We start from the raw sequence: 20030 nt of genomic DNA on the forward strand, positions 1-20030 counted from the left end.
ATGGTTATCCTGTAGAAGCAGCTGAAGTTCAAATATTGCAGTCATTTTATCTGGAAGATAAATGGGACAGTTCTCGCCAGAGTGCAGACAAAAAGGACACTATAACTGTAACAGTTGAAGCTCAAAAAGTTGTGAAAGTGAAGAGGTGCAGGATTCGCAGTGTTAAGGAAACTTTTGCGATTTATAAGAGCAACTATAAAACTTCACATATTTGAAGACCAAATTTTACGCACTACAACCTATGTGGGTAGTTCCACACCCACCTACCGATATCTGTTTATGTGCGTATAGCGCGAATTTTATGAAGAAATTGCAACAGCACGTTGCAAAAGTGAAAGCGTGTGAACAAGCTGAAGAGCTACGTTTGGTGTTCACTGTGATTCTGCTGAGAACTGGTCTGTAATTCTCCCACATGAAGTACAAATGTATCACTGGAGTAATGACCAGGTTTCAATTTTTACAGCAGTGCCATATTTTCAAAACAAGACCACAAGTGTTGTAGTTATATGTGGTGACACAGGACATGACTCAGCACATGCTTTGCTAGCAATGCGCAAAATTCTTGAGCTGAAAACAGGGGCACAGAAGGTCATATTATTTCTGATGGTACCCCTAGTCATTTTGAAAATCGTAACCAGGTGTCTGAATTGAGTAAGTCGCTTGTGCCAACTGACTGGGTATACAGTGCTACTGGTCATGGGAAGGGGCCTTGTGATGGTGTAGGTGGCCTGCTGAAGCACCATGATACAGACATAATCTTACAGAGCAAATACAGCTGCGATTCAGATTGCCGAGGATTTTACGAGAGTCGTGAAATCTTACACATCCACAGCCCTCATTCTTTTGTCCAAAGAGGAAATCGAAGAATTCCGTGAGCATAAGAAAGAAGAATGGTCCAAACAAACTACTCCTTTGAAAGAAGGAACTCATATTGCACGCAATTTAAAAGAGCAAGAAAGGAGGAATTTCGTTTGTTCGGCCAACACCTCAGAAACAGCAGGATAATATTCAGATTCAAAACGTGAGAAGGGGGTTGTTTGTGGCGTGTGTGTGTGACTGTGACTGGTGGATTGCAGAGATTATATGCACCAGTTATGAGTTAAACGACACTGTAGTGAACGTTATGCTACGACATGGACCAGCTGCTGGATATAGAACTGAAGGACAGCAACATCTCCATCTGTGCTCGCTTCCTGTTCACAATGTTCTGGATACTGTAAGTGCTCCAGTTCCTGTTGGTTCAATAGGAAGGCGTCATTCTATATGAAAGGAAGATACTGAAACAGTGGAACAAATTTTTAGTTCATTGACTGGCTGATGTCAGTATAAAAGAGAGTAGACAAAAGTTGTATAAATTGAAACCTTTAAGACTTTGGACCTTTCACATACGGTTTGGAACCATTTAAAATGCTTGAAAAACGAATTTCTTACTCATCTTTCAACACTAAAATTATTTTAAATAAGGCTAGGTTTTGATTTTTATGAGCCTGTTATGTGATAATGTAGTAATAAAACAGATTTTGTGTATGGCAAAAGTTTCAATTGTTTATAAAACCTGTTCAACCTGAAAGTGGAAGCTCTCCTTTCCAGGGAATGTAGAAGTATATGGCACTACTAGTGCTGCCGCCTGGCGTCTGCTGTGAGTGGTTATTGAACGCTGACGTCAAGCATAGGCGGTGCTCACATTAACGTCACTGGGCAGTGTATTCGGCCGACGAGAAATTATGATGTCACGTTTTATATTAAATTCAAACGGATAAACTGTTAAAAAGTTTTTATTTTTGAGAATTCAAATACCTAGGGGCGCTTTACACTGAGAACTCGTCATGTGGAGCAGAGATCAAATCCAGAATACAAGCAGGAAACCGTCCTTACCACAGCCTAGCACAACTGCTTCGGTCCAAATATCTCTCCAGACAGTTCAAGATTCGACTGTACAAAACCCTAATCCACCCTGTTGTTCTATATGGCAGTGAGACATGGAGTATCCAGAAACAGGACTTCCATAAGCTCTTTGTTTTTGAGAGAAAAGTGCTTCGGAAGACCTTTGGTCCAGTTCTGGATGCAGATACAGGGGAATGAAGGATCAGATACGACCAAGAGCTTGAGGAACTGTACCAGCAGCCCAACTTAGCAGGAACTGTCAAAGCCAAACAAATGCAGTGGTCCGGCCATGTGGCCCGGATGGAGGATGACAGATGGCCTCGGAAGCTCCTGGATTTCACAGCTACAGGAAAGAGACCGCCAGGAAGACTAAATAAGCGTTGGAGGGATGGACTCTATGAAGATTTAAATCAAGTGCCAATAGATGTGAACGAATGGCGGATAGCTTCAATGGACAGAATACAGTGGAGGAGGAAACTTGTAGATGCATTCGGTCACTGGGCCTGATCACGTAGTAGTAGTAGTAGTAGTAGTAGTAGTAGTAGTAATTAATGATCTAATCACCCTCGAAGTCAAGAACCATTGTCCATGTTCGCCGGCCGGAGTGGCCGACCGGACCGCGCGACCGTTACGGTCGCACGTTCGAATCCTGCCTCGGGCGTGGATGTGTGTGATGTCCTTAGGTTACTTAGGTTTAAGTAGTTCTAAGTTCTAGGGTCTGATAACCTCAGAAGTTAAGTCCCATGGTTCTCGGAGCCATTTGAACCAGTTTTGTCCATCTTGCGTGCAAATTTTCTGTTCCTTTTGGAGGCAAACATTTGGGGATAACATTTTGGACATCATTGTAATTTTCAAATTTATTGCCACTTACAAAAAGTTGTACTGATCGGAATAAATGGAAATTCTATGGCGCAATATTGGGCGAAATACTCCAGGTTTCTTCTTGAGCAGTGCGGTCTTGCCCTATAGTGTTGCGGAATAACGGTTTTTCTGTTGACAGTCGCTGGAACTTCTCACTTACAGATTGATTTACTCTATCCAGTTGTTCATAGCAAAGACTCAAAATAGCTCTGAGCACTATGGAACTAAACATCTGAGGTCATGAGTCCCCTAGACTTAGAACTACTTAAACCTAACTAAGGACATCACACACATCCATGCCCGAGGCAGGATTCGAACCTGCGACCGTAGCAGCAGTGCGGTTCCGGACTGAAACGCCTAGAACCGCTCGGCCACCGCGGTCGGCTCATAGTAAATCTCTGCATTCATAGTTTGTCCAAGTTTCAGGGCTTATAAATGAATAACCCCCGAATACTCCACTAAATACTCAGAAGCGCCAGTCTGGGATGTAGACTTGGCTGAGGTGTAATTCGTAGTTATTCTTTCGGAGAGAGGCACTTCCTTTCCGCTTTTTGAATTATAATAGAGGACCCATTTGACATCTGCAGTGATCAGGCGACCAGAAACTCCTTCTGCATTGTTCGCTGAAGCAATGCGTTTCATGTAGTGGAACTGTTAGCTTTGTTTGTCATTACCGATATGCTCCAAATGTTCTTGGGTGTCTACCAAGGCTGGTTAAGAGTGTTTCACAGTCGAGTCGGAAAGGTCAGTATTATCGGACTTGAGCTTAGAAAGCCACCTTTGTCAATCACAAACCTCTAATGTACTTGGATGAACATTGCAAATATTCTTGGTAGCAACTGTTACGCTACTGAACATGGGAAACTCAAAATGCATACAATTCCATTTCACCATAAACTGAAAAAAATTATGGTTTAATCACTTATGAGTAAACAAGTCATTGTAACCTTAAAATGTCTTTGGCACGACGTCGGAGAACGCAATGAGCTGATAAATGACAAAAGAATGTGGACATAGGCAGGAAGGACAGACAGAAAGGATATTACTTTCCGGTTCTCCTAATATATATCATTTACTAATTCGATTATTAACGTAAATAATACATGACATTAGACGGCAAATGATTCCCAAAGGTGGAGAAAATTTTAATTATCTGGGAGAAAATGTGCTCATACATCAGAAGCTAAATGGAAAGTAGATTTGTTTTTCGGGCTTCACATTAGAAAACAATTACAACTTTTAAAAAAAAATATTATTGAGTGAGAGGGAGGTTGGTTCGGAGTTCTTTGGCAGCAAAATTTCTCCGTCGTGGTCGTACAGGAAAAATTATGAAGTTAAGGGTTTGGATGAACATCGAGATTTACTGTTTGAAAACTCACTTCATTTGGCCTAATAATTTCGGTGATCTCATTGAACAACGAGATGAGCGGTTTTATCAAGACATGGTAATGAAGGAAAGACGATATTAGGGCCTCTGGAATACTGATTTGATGGGTGTTTACCGCTGGTCACACCACTGGGACATACAAAAGGAAATCCATCAGAGATCGAAATTTTGTAGTTTAAGGGGAAGGGACAAAGGATATACAATAACAGACGATTCCTATGTGGTAGGTTAGCACACTGGACTCGCATTCCGGAGGGCAACCTTTCAAATCCCTGTCAGCCCATAATGATTTATATTTCCTGTGATTTCCTAAATCGCTCCCGTCAAATGCCGGGATGATTCCTTAGAAAGGACGAGGCCGATTTCGCTCCCCGATCCTTTGGTAATCCTAGTTTGTGCTCCGTCTGTAATGAACTCGATTATTCCCTCATTCCCGTGTATAACTAGGCGTTTCATGTTTATACCTCGTCAATGTCTTTGCTCATTCTGAAAGGTTAAATTTTCTGTTATAACAGGGCTACACTTCGTGGGAGTAATAAATCAATGAAAATAAAATCAAATGTTAATTACAGTTTTGTTTGAAATTAGCTTGTTTCAGAGTTACGATGCATTATGCCATTTGCGGTAGGCATTACAGGCTTTTGGCGTGTCGTGATCGCTTGCCTATCGACTCAGTTGCTTTGTTCGCCCTCTACACTGCTCGGTTGATTCTGGCAATAAATGCCTTTGTTTACTTGACTTGGGAGTGTGGTCTGTTGTAGCGTAGCGGCACCATACGTATTGAAACGTCCCCTTAGAAAAGTTATGGGATTACTGTGCTTATAAACTAAAAAAAAATGGCTCTGAGCACTATGGGACTTAACATCTGTGGTCATCAGTCGCCTAGAACTTATAACTAATTAAACCTAACTAACCTAAGGATATCACACACATCCATGACCGACGCAGGATTCGAACCTGCGACCGTAGCAGTCGCGCGGTTCCGGACTGAGCGCCTACAACCGCGAGACCACCGCGGCCGGGTGCTGATAAACCTCTACGTTATTTGTTTTTCAAACAGCTAAGCAAAACTGAACGTACTCAGACATTACTCTCTTTACTTACTCTTATCAACAGTAAACTGACACACAATGTTTTTAGCGCAACGCAATCTGACTTCCAACAATCCCTACAAAAGAATGACCCTGACTAACAATAACCTATAACTTTCATGAATCACTTACCTTACAGAAGTCTTCGTTACTAGAACTACTGCAATACAGCGAGCGCCAATACTGCCAGCTAAATAAAAGATTCTAACTACTGAAGGCACTAACTACTGATAGGCATAGTCAGCAAATGAAAGATTTTGATAGAGAACAAACAATGTAATACTGGATATCATGAACTTTATTAAGGTAAATACAAAAATACTCTATCTGGCGGACACACGTCCAGATCATCCGCTCTTAAAAATTCTGCCATTTCTCTCCCCACATCCACCACTGCTGGTGGCTCACCTCCAACTGCGCAACGCTACGCGCTGTTCACATCCAACTGCCCAACACTACAATGGCGAATATTCCAACACTGCCAACCAGCCACAGACTGCACACAGCACAGCCAGTGATTTTCGTACAGGGAGCTAGGTGACGTTACCAACATAGAAACCTAAACAGTCTACTTACAGTATTATATACACTCCTGGAAATGGAAAAAAGAACACATTGACGCCGGTGTATCAGACCCACCATACTTGCTCCGGACACTGTGAGAGGGCTGTACAAGCAATGATCACACGCACGGCACAACGGACACACCAGGAACCGCGGTGTTGGCCGTCGAATGGCGCTAGCTGCGCAGCAATTATGCACCGCGCCGTCAGTGTCAGCCAGTTTGCCGTGGGATAAGGAGCTCCATCGCAGTCTTTAACACTGGTAGCATGCCGCGACAGCGTGGACGTGAACCGTATGTGCAGTTGACGGACTTTGAGCGAGGGCGTATAGTGGGAATGCGGGAGGCCGGGTGGACGTACCGCCGAATTGCTCAACACGTGGGGCGTGAGGTCTCCACAGTACATAGATGTTGTCGCCAGTGGTCGGCGGAAGGTGCACGTGCCCGTCGACCTAGGACCGGACCGCAGCGACGCACGGATGCACGCCCCAACATCGTGCAGCCCGCCTCCAGTGGTGTCGTGACAGGCGTGAATGGAGGGACGAATGGAGACGTTTCGTCTTCAGCGATGAGAGTCGCTTCTGCCTTGGTGCCAATGATGGTCGTATGCGTGTTTGGCGCCGTGCAGGTGAGCGCCACAATCAGGACTGCATACGACTGAGGCACACAGGGCCAACACCCGGCATCATGGTGTGGGGAGCGATCTCCTACACTGGCCGTACACCTCTGTGATCGTCGAGGGGACACTGAATAGTGCACGGTACATCCAAACCGTCATCGAACCCATCGTTCTACTATTCCTAGACCGGCAAGGGAACTTGCTGTTCCAACAGGACAATGCACGTCCGCATGTATCCCGTGCCACCCAACGTGCTCTAGAAGGTGTAAGTCAGCTACCCTGGCCAGCAAGATCTCCGGATCTGTCCCCCATTGAGCATGTTTGGGACTGAATGAAGCGTCATCTCACGCGGTCTGCACGTCCAGCACGAACGCTGGTCCAACTGAGGCGCCAGGTGGAAATGGCATGGCAAGCCGTTCCACAGGACTACATCCAGCATCTCTTCGATCGTCTCCATGGGAGAATAGCAGCCTGCATTGCTGCGAAAGGTGGATATACACTGTACTAGTGCCGACATTGTGCACGCTCTGTTGCCTGTGTCTATGTGCCTGTGGTTCTGTCAGTGTGATCATGTGATGTATCTGACCCCAGGAATGTGTCAATAAAGTTTCCCCTTCCTGGGACAATGAATTCACGGTGTTCTTATTTAAATTTCCAGGGGTGGACATTCATTCTGTCGGTAGACCGCAGTGTGCTGTCGTTGTGTACGGTACAGTGGCGTGCTGAAACGGTGAATATACGGATGTGTACCCCTTATGTGGCGTAGCAGAACGCAATATGCTAGCAGCAAGAAATATGGAAATGTTTCCAAACATAAGAAGGGAAGAAGAAAGATTAGTGTTTAACGTCCCATCGACATCGAGGTCAAGATCCGTGCCAAACAGAGGAGCAGCAAATGATCCGACTTTCACAGCTGTGCACTGGCTTTTAAAGGAATTCAGCATTAGTGGTGCACCACGGTTAAGTCGGTCTCAACTGGACAGAGTGGGTGTTGAGAACATCCTGGAACTGGCAGATGAAGATACAGCCATAAGTACCAGCCGTATAAACGCCACTGTATGGGTTCCTCAATCAATTGTATAGCGCCTGCTTCGGTGGCAGAAATCCCACCCATTCCAGCTGAAGAAGGTACAGAATCTGACACGTGTAGACTACCCTAGACGTCAGAATTTACCCGAGCGCCATGCTGCTGATCCACTGTTCAGTCGTCGGGTACTGTATACCAATAAGCGTTTCTTTACCCTTACAGCTTTCGTGAGTGCTCTTAAAATGCGCGTGGGGGCGTGTGAAAATCATTGCATAACTATAGTACGAGGATATCAATATCTTCTTGCTTTGACCGTTTTGAGTGATATAGTGAAAAATCAGTTAATCGAACGGATTGTTGTTCCACTGTGACAGACTGTTAGAATGTACCGACAGTTTTTGGAACATGAATTGGGTGTTCTGCTTCATAATGTAGCACTAAATGAACCAAATGATGGTTAATGCCCCTGGAGATGTCAGTAGGGAGGCAGGAGAGTATCTCAGCATTGCTTATCCCGATAAAAGGAAAGTCCTTGCCGATCTTAACCCGCAGGGCTTCTAACTTTTAGGGCCGTCTGAAGGAGCTCGTTTTTGGTGTTGCAATTGAGACGTAACACAACTACAGAAGCGAATTGAAAATGATTGTGGAGATTGAGACAAACAGAGACCGGTAAGGGCCTTCGAGCACGTCACTGTCTTCGTCTATATGCACATCGTTTTGAACATGTTGCGGTGTAAATGTATAGTACATAGCTGTGTAGAATTTCATATCCCTTCGTGTCGTTAATTTCTGAGAAGAATTAACATCGTATTGTTTTGTGTTGCACTTAGCAGCCCTATTCTTCTGCACATCTCTGAAATAAAGCAACTTCAGACGAAATCTTATTTAATAATGTACTCCTTTTTTGATGCCTATATTACACCCACGAAGTCTGTACAGTTGCTTTTAAATCACCCCGTCTACGCCCCGAGGAAGACTGCTACATCTCCTCAGAAACGTCGTATATTTCACTTTTTCTATATCTACATTTATACTCCGCAAGCCACCCAACGGTGTGTGGCGGAGGGCACTTTACGTGCCACTGTCATTACCTCCCTTTCCTGTTCCACTCGGGTTTGGTTCGCGGGAAGAACGACTGTCTGAAAGCCTCCGTGCGCGCTCGAATCTAATGTTACATTCGTGATCTCCTCGGGAGGTATAAGTAGGTGGAAGTAATATATTCGATACCTCATCCAGAATTGCACCCTCTCGAAACCTGGACAGCAGGCCAACTGCGGTGGCCTAGCGGTTCTAAGCGCTTCAGTCGGGAGCCTCGTTGCTGCTACGGTCGCAGGTTCGAATCCTGCCTCGGGCATGGCAAGTATTTATCAATGTAATTCACCAACAACGGTGAAACTGAGATGTTATTTTATTTTATTAAGCCTTAAGATCGAATAAAGGAATGCGGAAACTGGTAGTGGGAACAAAATATAATAACATCTCAACTGCACGCCTTTGGACGAATTTCATTGTTAACAGAAAAGTGTTTCTCGGTACTGTTGCTTTTTGACGCGCCCTTTTGCGTGTTTACACGATGTCGTAATTATCCTCGCAGAGCCAGCCGCTCTTGCGTTCAGGAAGTTCTTTGACAAGTAAATCACAAAGGCTTTTGTCCCTGGCGCCTGCGGTAATTCGAGTTTAGTCTTCCCACTAAAACTTCCCTCGTCTCCAACTTCATTCAACCACGAATCGATCAAGAGGTTCCCGAAATGCCTGTAAATCTCTTTCTAGCGCTTTCAGCAGCAAAATCAACGGAGAAAATGCCTGAAATTCTTCGAGAGACGGCCGGTAAATAACAGCGGAATGAGGGGCCACCTACAGGTACACGCGTGCGGTCGTGAATAACTCACTTTGTACTCCTGTATTCTAACACTCACGGTTGTAATAATACCATTCACGTGCGTTCTGGAAGAAAGTAGAAACGGCAACCGTTAATGTTAACTATTCTGTTTAGTGAGAAATAACTATATTTCCCCTTTCCAATTAGCAGTTCTTTTACTAAGTTATTTACGTAATATTGAACGCATGACGCAAATGATCCAGTATCTTATCGAAAAAGTACATTACTAGCCATTAAAATTGCTACACCGAGAAGAAATGCAGACATTAAACGGGTCTTCATTGGACAAATATATTATACTAGAACTGACGTGTGATTACATTTTCACGCAATTTGGGTGCATAGATCCTAAGAAATCAGTACCCAGGACAACCACATCTGGTCGTAATAACGGCCTTGATACGCCTGGGAATTGAGTGAAACAGGGTTTGGATGGCGTGTACAGGTACAGCTGCCCATGCAGCTTCAACACGATACCACAGTTCATCACGAGTAGTGACTGGAGAATGTGCTGGCCAGGGCAGCAGTCGAACATTTTCTGTATCCAGAAAGCCCCGTACAGGACCTGTAACATGCGGCCGTGCATTATCCTGCTGAAATGTAGGGTTTCGCAGGCATCAAATGAAGGGTAGAGCCACGGGTAGTAACACATCTGAAATGTAACGTCCACTGTTCAAAGTGCCGTCAATGCGAACAAGAGGTGACCGAGACGTTTAACCAATGCCACCCCATACCATCACACCGGGTGATACGCCAATATGGTGAAGACGAATACACGCTTCCAATGTGCGTTCTCCGCGATGTCGTGAAACACGGATGCGACCATCATGATGCTATAAACAGGACCTAGATTCATCCGAGAAAAAGACGTTTTGCCATTTGTGCACCCAGGTTCGTCGTTTAGTACTCCGTCGTAGGCGCTCCTGTCTGTGATGCAGCGTCAAGGGTAACCGCAGCCATGGTCTCCGAGCTCATAGTCCAATCTGCTACAAACGTCGTCGAACTGTTCGTGCAGAGGGTTGTCTTGCAAACCTCCTGTTGACTCAGGGATCGAGGCGTGGCTGCACGATCCGTTACATCCCTGCGTATATGCCTCTCATCTCGACTGCTAGTGATACGAGGCCGTTGGGATCCAGCACGGCGTTCCGTATTACCCTCCTGAACCCACCGTTTCCATATTATGCTAACAGTCATTGGATCTCGACCAACACGAGCAGCAATGTCGCGATACGGCAAACCGCAATCGTGATAGGACACAGTCCGACCTTTATCAAAGTCGGAAACGTGATGTTACGGATTTCTCCTCATTACACGAAGTATCACACAACGTTCCACAAGGCAACGCCGGTCCACTGCTGTTTGTGTATGATAAATCGGTTGGAAACTTTTCTCATGTCAGCACGTTGTAGGTGACGCCACCGGCGTCAACCTTCTGTAAATGCTCTGAAAAGCTAATCATTTGCATATCACAGCGTCATCCACCTGTTGGCTAAATTTCGCGTCTGTAGCACGTCATCCTCGTGGTGTAGCAATTTTAATGGCCAGTAGTGTACATATACTGTATGTAAGGAACGATAATTTTCGAGCTTTTACTTATGAGTTCAGTCAAGATCTCAAATATGCATAAATACATTGAAATACAGGGGTTTGACAACAATAAGGAAACACTGTGAGGAACACTTGCTTGAACATAAATGAAAATACTAGCCGAGCCTGCAGGTTGAGTTGTTATCTTAGGCACGAACGTCATCTGTGCAATGTCCTCAATACATTGAAATGGTTATCCGTGCTCACAAAAGTGTTCTGTGCAGTTGTGAGTGGATTATCTAATTTCCATGAATTACAAACATCAGGTGTGTAAGAGACGTTGATAGAAATCAACAGGGAGAGTTGAAAATGTGTGTCGTGTGCTCGACCTGGATTCGAACCCGGCACTCTACCCCCTTTCCTTTAAACTCATTTGGATCGTTATTATTCTTTCTATTTGTTTGGGGTGGACGTCTTCTGACACCTTTTCAAGTTCATCGTTGATCCGTTCACTCAGTTTTTTCGTCACAATCCTCTTCAATGACCATCCGTCTCCGTCACTCAACACACACTTTCGTCTGGTTTGTGACGTAGCGGATTATGTTCCTCGCTTTCTCAACTCACACTACGAAAGGAGTGCTCCCTGCCCATTAATCTCAGTGTTCGTGGAAAGGCCTATTTCCGCATGAGTTCTCGAGCTTATGTGTCTATCCACAGAGAAATGATCGCCGTAATTATATGAGTATGGTGTCTGTTTCTTCGGACATGTGCCGGCCGCGGTGGTCTCGCGGTTAAGGCGCTCAGTCCGGAACCGCGTGACTGCTACGGTCGCAGGTTCGAATCCTGCCTCGGTCATGGATGTGTGTGATGTCCTTAGGTTAGTTAGGTTTAAGTAGTTCTAAAATCTAGGGGGATTCCCGTGGTCTAGTGGTAGCGTCTTTGATTCATAATCAAAACGTCTTTGGTCCCGGGATCGATCACCGCCACTGCCTAAATTTTGATAAATAATCAGCATTGGCGGCCGAAGACTTCCGGCATAAGAAGTCAGCCTCATTCTGCCAACGGCCTTGTCAAAGAGGGCGGAGGAGCGGATAGAGGTTCAGGGCACTCTCTTGTCCTATGGGTGGGAAATTGCCCCTAAAGGCGGAAGAATCAGCAATGATCAACGACATGAGGATGCAGAAGGCAATGGAAACCACTGCATTAAAGACACGTAACGTGTATCCACAGGCCATGTGGCCTGTAATTGAAGAAGTGTCATGATGATCTCTCCATTGGCAAAAGATTCCACAATAGTCCCCCATTCGGATCTCCGGGAGGGGACTGCCAAGGGGGAAGTTACCATGAGAAAAATATTGAATAATCAATGAAAGGATAACGTTCTAAGAGTCGGGGCGTGGAATGTCAGAAGCTTGAACGTGGTAGGGAAACTAGAAAATCTGAAAAGGGAAATGCAAAGGCTCAATTTAGATATAGTAGGGGTCAGTGAAGTGAAGTGGAAGGAAGACAAGGATTTCTGGTCAGATGAGTATCGGGTAATATCAACAGCAGCAGAAAATGGTATAACAGGTGTAGGATTCTTTATGAATACGAAGGTAGGACCCGAGGGTGTGTTACTGTGAACAGTTCAGTGACCGTGTTGTTCTAATGAGAATCGACAGCAGACCAACACCGACAACGATAGTTCAGGTATACATACCGACGTTGCAAGCTGAAGATGAACGGATAGAGAAAGTGTATGAGGATATTGAAAGTGTAATGCAGTATGTAAAGGCGGGTGAAAATCTAATAGTCATGGGCGAATGGAATACAGTTGTAGGGGAAGGAGTAGAAGAAAAGATTACAGGAGAATATGGGCTTGGGACAAGGAATGAAAGAGGAGAAAGACTAATTGAGTTCTGTAACAAGTTTCAGCTAGTAATAGCGAATACCCTGTTCAAGAATCACAAGAGGAGGAGGTATACTTGGAAAAGGCCGGGAGATACGGGAAGATTTCAATTAGATTACATCATGGTCAGACAGAGATTCCGAAAACGGATATTGGATTGTAAGGCGTATCCAGGGGCAGATATAGACTCAGATCACAATATAGTAGTGATGAAGAATAGGTTGAAGTTCAAGACATTAGTCAGGAAGAATCAATACGCTAAGAAGTGGGATACGGAAGTTCTAAGGAATGACGAGATATGTTTGAAGCTCTCTAACGCTATAGATACAGCAATAAGGAATAGCGTAGTAGGCAACACAGTTGAAGAGGAATGGACGTCTCTAAGAAGAGCCATCACAGAAGTTGGGAAGGAAAACATAGGTACAAAGAAGGTAGCTGCGAAGAGACCATGGGTAACAGAAGAAATGCTTCAGTTGATTGATGAAAGGAGGAAGTACAAACATGATCCGGAAAAATCAGGAATACAGAAATACAAGTCGCTGAGGAATGAAATAAATAGGAAGTGCAGGGAAGCTAAGACGAAATGGCTGCAGGAAAAATGAGAAGACATCGAGAAAGATATGATTGTTGGAAGGACAGACTCAGCATACAGGAAAGTCAAAACAACGTTTGGTGACATTGAAAGCAACGGAGTTAACATTAAGAGTGCAACGGGAATTCCACTGTTAAATGCAAGGGAGAGAGTAGATAGGTGGAAAGGATACATTGAAAGCCTCTATGAGGGTGAAGATTTGTCTGATGTGATAGAAGAAGAAACCGGAGTCGATTTAGAAGAGATAGGGGATCCAGTATTAGAATCGGAATTTTAAAGAGCTTTGGAGGACTTATGGTCAAATAAGGCAAAAGGGATGGATAACATTCCATCAGAATTTCTAAAATCGTTAGGGGAAGTGGCAACAAAACGACTATTCACGTTGGTGTGTAGAATATATGAGTCTGGCGACATACCATCTGACATACGGAAAAGCATCTTCCACACAATTCCGAAGACGGCAAGAGCTGACAAGTGCGAGAATTATCGCACAATCAGCTTAACAGCTGATGCATCGAACCTGCTTACAAGAATAATATACCAAAGAAAGGAACAGAAAATTGAGAATGCGCTAGGTGACGATCAGTTTGGCTTTAGGAAAAGTAAAGGCACGATAGAGGCAATTCTGACGTTACGACTAATAATGGAAGCAAGGCTAAAGAAAAATCAATGCACGTTCATAGGATTTGCCGACCTGGAAAAAGCGTTCGACAATATAAAATGGTGCAAGCTCTTCAAGATTCTGAAAAAAGTAGGGGTAAGCTATAGAGAGAGGCGTGTCATATACAATATGCACAGCAACCCAGAGGGAATAATAAGACTGGATGATCAAGAACGAAGTGCTCGTGTTAAGAAGGGTGTAAGACAAGGCTGTAGCCTTTCGCCCCTACTCTTCAATCTGTACATCGAGGAAGCAATGATGGAAATAAAAGACAGGTTCAGGAGTGGAATTAAAATCCAAGGTGAAAGGATATCAATGATACGATTCGCTGATGACATTGCTATCCTGAGTGAAAGTGAAGAAGAATTAAATGATCTGCTGAACGGAATGAACAGTCTAATGAGTACACAGTATGGTTTGAGAGTAAATCGGAGAAAGACGAAGGTAATGAGAAGTAGTAGAAATGAGAACAGCGAGAAACTTAACATCAGGATTGATGGTCACGAAGTAAATGAAGTTAAGGAATTCTGCTACCTAGGCAGTAAAATAACCAATGACGGACGGAGCAAGGAGGACATCAAAAGCAGACTCGCTATAGCAAAAGAGGCATTTCTGGCCAAGAGAAGTCTACTAATATCAAATATCGGCCTTAATTTGAGGAAGAAATTTCTGAGGATGTACGCCTGGAGTACAGCATTGTATGGTAGAGAAACATTGACCGTGGGAAAACCGGAACAGAAGAGAATCGAAGCATTTGAGATGTGGTGCTATAGACGGAATGTTGAAAATTAGGTGGAGTGATAAGGTAAGGAATGAGGAGTTTCTAAGCAGAATCGGAGAGGAAAGGAATATGTGGAAAACACTGATAAGGAGAAGAGACAGGATGATATGACATCTGATAAGACATGAGGGAATGACTTCCATGGTACTAGAGGGAGCTGTAGAGGGCAAAAACTGTAGAGGAAGACAGAGACTGGAATACGTCACGCAAATAATTGAGGACGTGGTTGCAAGTGCTACTCTGAGATGAGGAGGTTAGCACAGGAAAGGAATTCGTGGCGGGCCGCATCAAACCAGTCAGTAGACTGATGACCAAAAATAAAAAAAAGTTCTAGGGGACTGATGACCACAGATGTTAAGTCCCATAGTGCTCAGAGCCATTTGAACCATTTTTTTCGGACATGTCCGAAAAACAGACACCAAACACACATGAGTGGTTTACGTTGGAGTTGACTTCGAACATGGTCAAATTGTTGGTTTACTCTTAATGGTGAGTGCCTTCATAACCAAGGTAGCCGAAGTGTTCGGTGTTTCACGACGCACCATGCAGAAGATTTATATCACATACGGGGAAAGCGAGAAACATAATCCGCTACGTCACAATACGGACGAAAGTGTGTGTTGAGTGACGGTGACGGGTGGTCATTGAAGAGGATTGTGACGAAAAAAGAAAGATGGCAGTCGCTAAAGTCACTGGAGAACTGAATGTCGCAGTAGCGAGCCCTGTCAGCACTGAAATTACATGATGGGAGCTCCAAACTTAGGGAATTTGGGGAAAATCTAGAATTCCGATTTCTCTCATCAGTGATGGGAATGCCCGTAACAGGAGAACGTGGTGCCGATGCCGTAAAACCTGGACTATGGACCAATGGAAGAACTTCAGTTGGTGTGATTTCTGGCGTAGATTACATTTCAAGAGTGAAACATGGCGGGGTTCATTGAAGATCTGGCCAGCCATACCGTGCTATTCTACGGGAACATGGTTACTCATCAAGGTCGCAGTACTACGAAGGATTATATTTTGGATAATCAAACCCATCCCATGGTAAAATGTTTTCCCCAATTACGATGCAGTGTTTCAAGACCACATAGGCCCTGTTCACTCAGCTCGCACCATCCAGGATTGCTTCGTGAGCTCGAGGATGCAGCCGCTCTATTTCTTCTCATTGTTCGTTTGACCAGGCCTGTCTCATATTCACAGCACTTCTCTCTTGCAAAGCTCATCCATGAAGGAAACTGATATACTCAGTACCACGTTAGGTTAAGAAGAAGAACTGAAATAGCACTTAAAACAGCTGTGGTAACATTACTCCCATTGAACTAATTCAACTCACCTCCAGTAAAGACGAATAAATTAAAAGACGTGAGACAAAGGGTTTGCCGCTTTAAAGCTATACCCTACAACAGTCCGTTGAAAGGATTTGCCTTTGGCGGATGATAGGAGAACGCTGTCAGCGTCATGTGCTGTGACAACTGTAAAGTATGGAGCAGGTAGTATAATGGTATGGGCGTGTTTTTCGTCATTATGGTATAGTTCCCTTATTGAGCTTATGAAAACAGTAAATGCGGAAGGATATGAACACATTTTACGGAATCGTGTACTGCACACAGTAGACTATTTGGACGAGGCGATTGTTTGCATAAGTATTAGAAATGTAACCTGTCATAAAGCACATTTGTGGACAGTAACATTTCTGTAATGAATTAGCCTCCCTAGAGTCCTGACCTAAACTTAGTAGAAGTTTGGGATGAATTAGAATGCCGACTTCGTTGTAGACCCCAGCATCCAAAGTTACTACCCTCTCTGGTTTTCGGTCTTGAGGAAGCATGAGCTGCCACGACTCCACAAACATTCAGACACTTCCCAGAAAGTGTCCCCAACAGAGTTCACGCCATTGTATAGGCAAAATGTGGACAAATCCAATTAACTATTAACAGATGGCTAGATACGTTTGATCAGCTAGTGTAAACTGAATATTTGTCGCCTAAAATTTCGTAGAATTTTTTCAGGAATGGTGCTCTCTGCAAACCATCATTTTATGGCCCTAAATGATAATGTACTACAAAATTTTCGTTGTTTTCTATCAAATATAGGTTATTATTTGTCTTTTGTTAGTTTAAATTCTGGGACCCAAAAAGGTGAAACGTTTAACTCTCTATATTCATGATTTTTAGGTTTGGATAATTCAGGTCAATGTTTGGAGTAAGTTCTGGGTAAAAGTTCACCTACAATGGGGCCATACTTGGTAAACATCGTGGTGTTGATGGTAATCGTAGGACTGAGAACATCTTTCCTTTACTAACATTTATATTTTTCAGAGTGCATGTAATGCTTTTTTATGCTGTGCTTTAGTTGTAACATTTGAGACGATGAAGAGGCGCTGCTTTGCAGGGCCCGTTCATCTCGGCTTTCTCGTCGAGCAACCTGGGGGACGTGTCGCCCAACACGGCGGGCCCGCGCTGCAAGGAAACGGGCCGCAGCTGCGACCCGCTGTCCAGCACCTGCGCCAGGGCGCCCGACGGCCGCCAGGAGCACTGCTACTCTCCTGGGCCCGGCACCGACATGTTCGACAGCACCCGCATCGTCGCCAAGCGACTCGCCGGCAAGGCTTCTGTGAGTGTCCTCAGTCGTCCAATCACCACTGTGACATCGTTGAGTTAACGTTGCAGATCCTTGGTGTCACCATCCTCTTGGGATTCCACCAGTAGACAGTCAAATGGAGCACAAATAGATGAAATAAAAGTGACATACATATGCATGTCAGTAGAAATTAATCAGCATACGATGTTTTAGGTGAAGTTTACTTGATCTGTTCGCGCGGTACTATTCCTAACATCACTTTTGACAGACTGTGTCACAGGTATTAAACTAAGCTAAGAGTGGGGAATATAACATGTGGATCCCACAAGGTTCAGTGTTGGGTCCACGTCTATTTTTTCTCTAAATAAATGATCTTTCCGACTTCATTTGGGGTGGTATTGAGCTAACTGAATACGTCTTTCATCCACTGTATAGCTGCAAAAATTAGCCCTGCCCCGCCTCCCCCCCCCCCCCCCCTGCTTGGTTACCAACTGAAATAGAATGGGATTAAATGAAAGTGACGTTGATGTGAATACATGAAATAATTAATGAACGAATGGGCTAAGAACTGTTTTCACTTACGTTCCAGATATCATCATTTGCGATACTTTGGACATTTCTGTGCCTCTATTATAAAAACAGCCTGTCTAGGAGAATATATCATATGGGTCCCATAATGTTTCAACCTTGGTCCACTCTGTTCTTAACGTATATAAATAATTTTAGAGGGATTTTCATGGGGAGTGTCTTGAAAGGAGGATATAATATGGACATCAGTCGAAGCAAAACAAGGATAATGGAATGTAGTTGAATTAAATTGGGTGATGTTGCGGGAATTAGAGTGGGAAATGAGATGCTTAAAGTAGTCAGTGAGTTTTGCTATTTGGGGAGGAAAATAACTGATGAAGGTCGAAGTAGAGAGGATATAAAATGTAGACTGGCAATGGCAAGAAAAGCGAATCTGAAAAACAGAAAATTGTTAACATCGGGTATAGATTTAAGTGTCAGGAAGTCGTTTCTGAAAGAATTTGAATGGAGTGTAGCCTTGTATGGAAGTGAAACGTGGACGATAAATAGTTTAGACAGAAAGAGAATAGAAGCTTTCGAAATGTGGTGTTACAGAAGAATACTGAAGATTAGATGAGTAGATAACATAACTAATGAGGAGGTATTGAATAGAATTCGAGATTAGAGAAATTAGTGGCACAACGAGACTAGGAGAAGGGATCGGTTGGTGGGGCATATTCTGAGGCATGAAGGGATCACAAATTTAGTATTGGAGGGCAGCGTGGAGGGTAAAAATAGTAGAGGGAGACCAAGAGGTGACTACACTAAGCAGATTCAGAAGGATGTAGGTTGCAGTAGGTACTGGAAGATGAAGAAGCTTGCACAAGATAGAGTAGCATGGAGAGCTGCGTCAAACCAGTCTCAGGACTGAAAACCACAGCAACAACAACTTAATGGGGATAGTACTGAGCTACCTGAACTCATAGTTAGAGATATAGTGAGTTACCATATACTTGGAATCTGGTGATTTGGTAATCAAGTGAAGCAGAAATTTGTATAATAAAATTGACATTGTAATGCAAATGAGTATCAGTCAATCAGATAATTGGTTGAAATATCTGAAATTTGTCACAGGAATGCAACTAAAGCCAAAATGGGGAATATAACATATACCCCCTTCCTTGTTCAGTGCTGGGTCCACTCTTGTTCTTAACACACATAAACGGTCTTCCAGTGATGGTGATGCTACTGAGATGTCTGAACCCATGTTGGGTCCACCGTATCAGTGTATTATTAGGATCCCGACCTTTGGTACTGAAATGAAGTAAAGAATGACGAAATATAGTGATGCTACATGAGTATCAACAATAAATAAAAAACTGTGGGATTTGAAATAAATCCTCTTGTAGTTTGAGTGCCATTCACTGTTATTAGCGACATTTTTGTAAGATAGTCTCACGAATGAACTAATATTGGAATGGGGGAATACAAGAATGTGAGTGGGGATGGCGAGGATGGGGCAATGGTGGGGGGGTGAGGGGAGGTCACACTGAATTAGATATTCGTTCTGCTTCTGTTCGTAACTTTTATAAATGATCCTACAAGGGTTTTAGTAGTTAAATATGATGGTTGGTGCTAACACACACCTACTAATCATGTTCCCAAACTGATGTGTATAGCTCAAATGACAGCTGCACATGTATCAAACTTATACATAGCAAACAGTTCTTCTTAATCCCACAAAAACTCGTATTGTACAACTCGAAATGAGTGTAAGTAACCGGCTGGAACCACAACACTACTTATGTAGCAGAGCACAAATAATATAAGAAGCAATAGACACTCATAATTCCAAATCTTGCTTATAATACAAGAGATGGGATTTTTGGTTATTTCGGGTGTTCTATTAATATATTTCGTCCGATTTATTCGTTGTTGCGTCTGTAAACCTGTCTTGAAGGTATCTGTGCAGAGTTTATCGGACATTAAGGCTGTTGTCAGCTGCTAATAAGTTTCATGTACTTTGCGGTGTTGCCGATTATTTATTTTATAGAAAAATGGATCAGAGAATTTGTTCTGAATGTGGTAATTCGCTTAGAATAAAATGCGGTGAAGTTTCAGAAATACTAAATATTGCCCGTGATGATTCTGCTGTTAGTAAACAAGGGTTTATGAATGATTACA

General features: G+C 43.6%; 1 protein-coding gene across 8 annotated transcripts in view; it reads left to right on the forward strand.

The window, feature by feature from the left end:
- Positions 1–20030, forward strand: part of LOC126336504 (neutral ceramidase-like) — a 489135-nt gene that overhangs the window by 350163 nt on the left and 118942 nt on the right. For all 8 annotated transcript variants that reach the window (XM_050000278.1, XM_050000277.1, XM_050000275.1 and 5 more), the window contains one exon: positions 17151–17372. In XM_050000278.1, the coding sequence (XP_049856235.1) occupies positions 17151–17372 (222 nt within the window). The remainder of the gene's footprint in view (positions 1–17150; positions 17373–20030) is intronic.

The sequence above is a fragment of the Schistocerca gregaria genome, chromosome 2 (genome assembly GCF_023897955.1).
Source record: "Schistocerca gregaria isolate iqSchGreg1 chromosome 2, iqSchGreg1.2, whole genome shotgun sequence".
Taxonomy (NCBI): domain Eukaryota; kingdom Metazoa; phylum Arthropoda; class Insecta; order Orthoptera; family Acrididae; genus Schistocerca; species Schistocerca gregaria.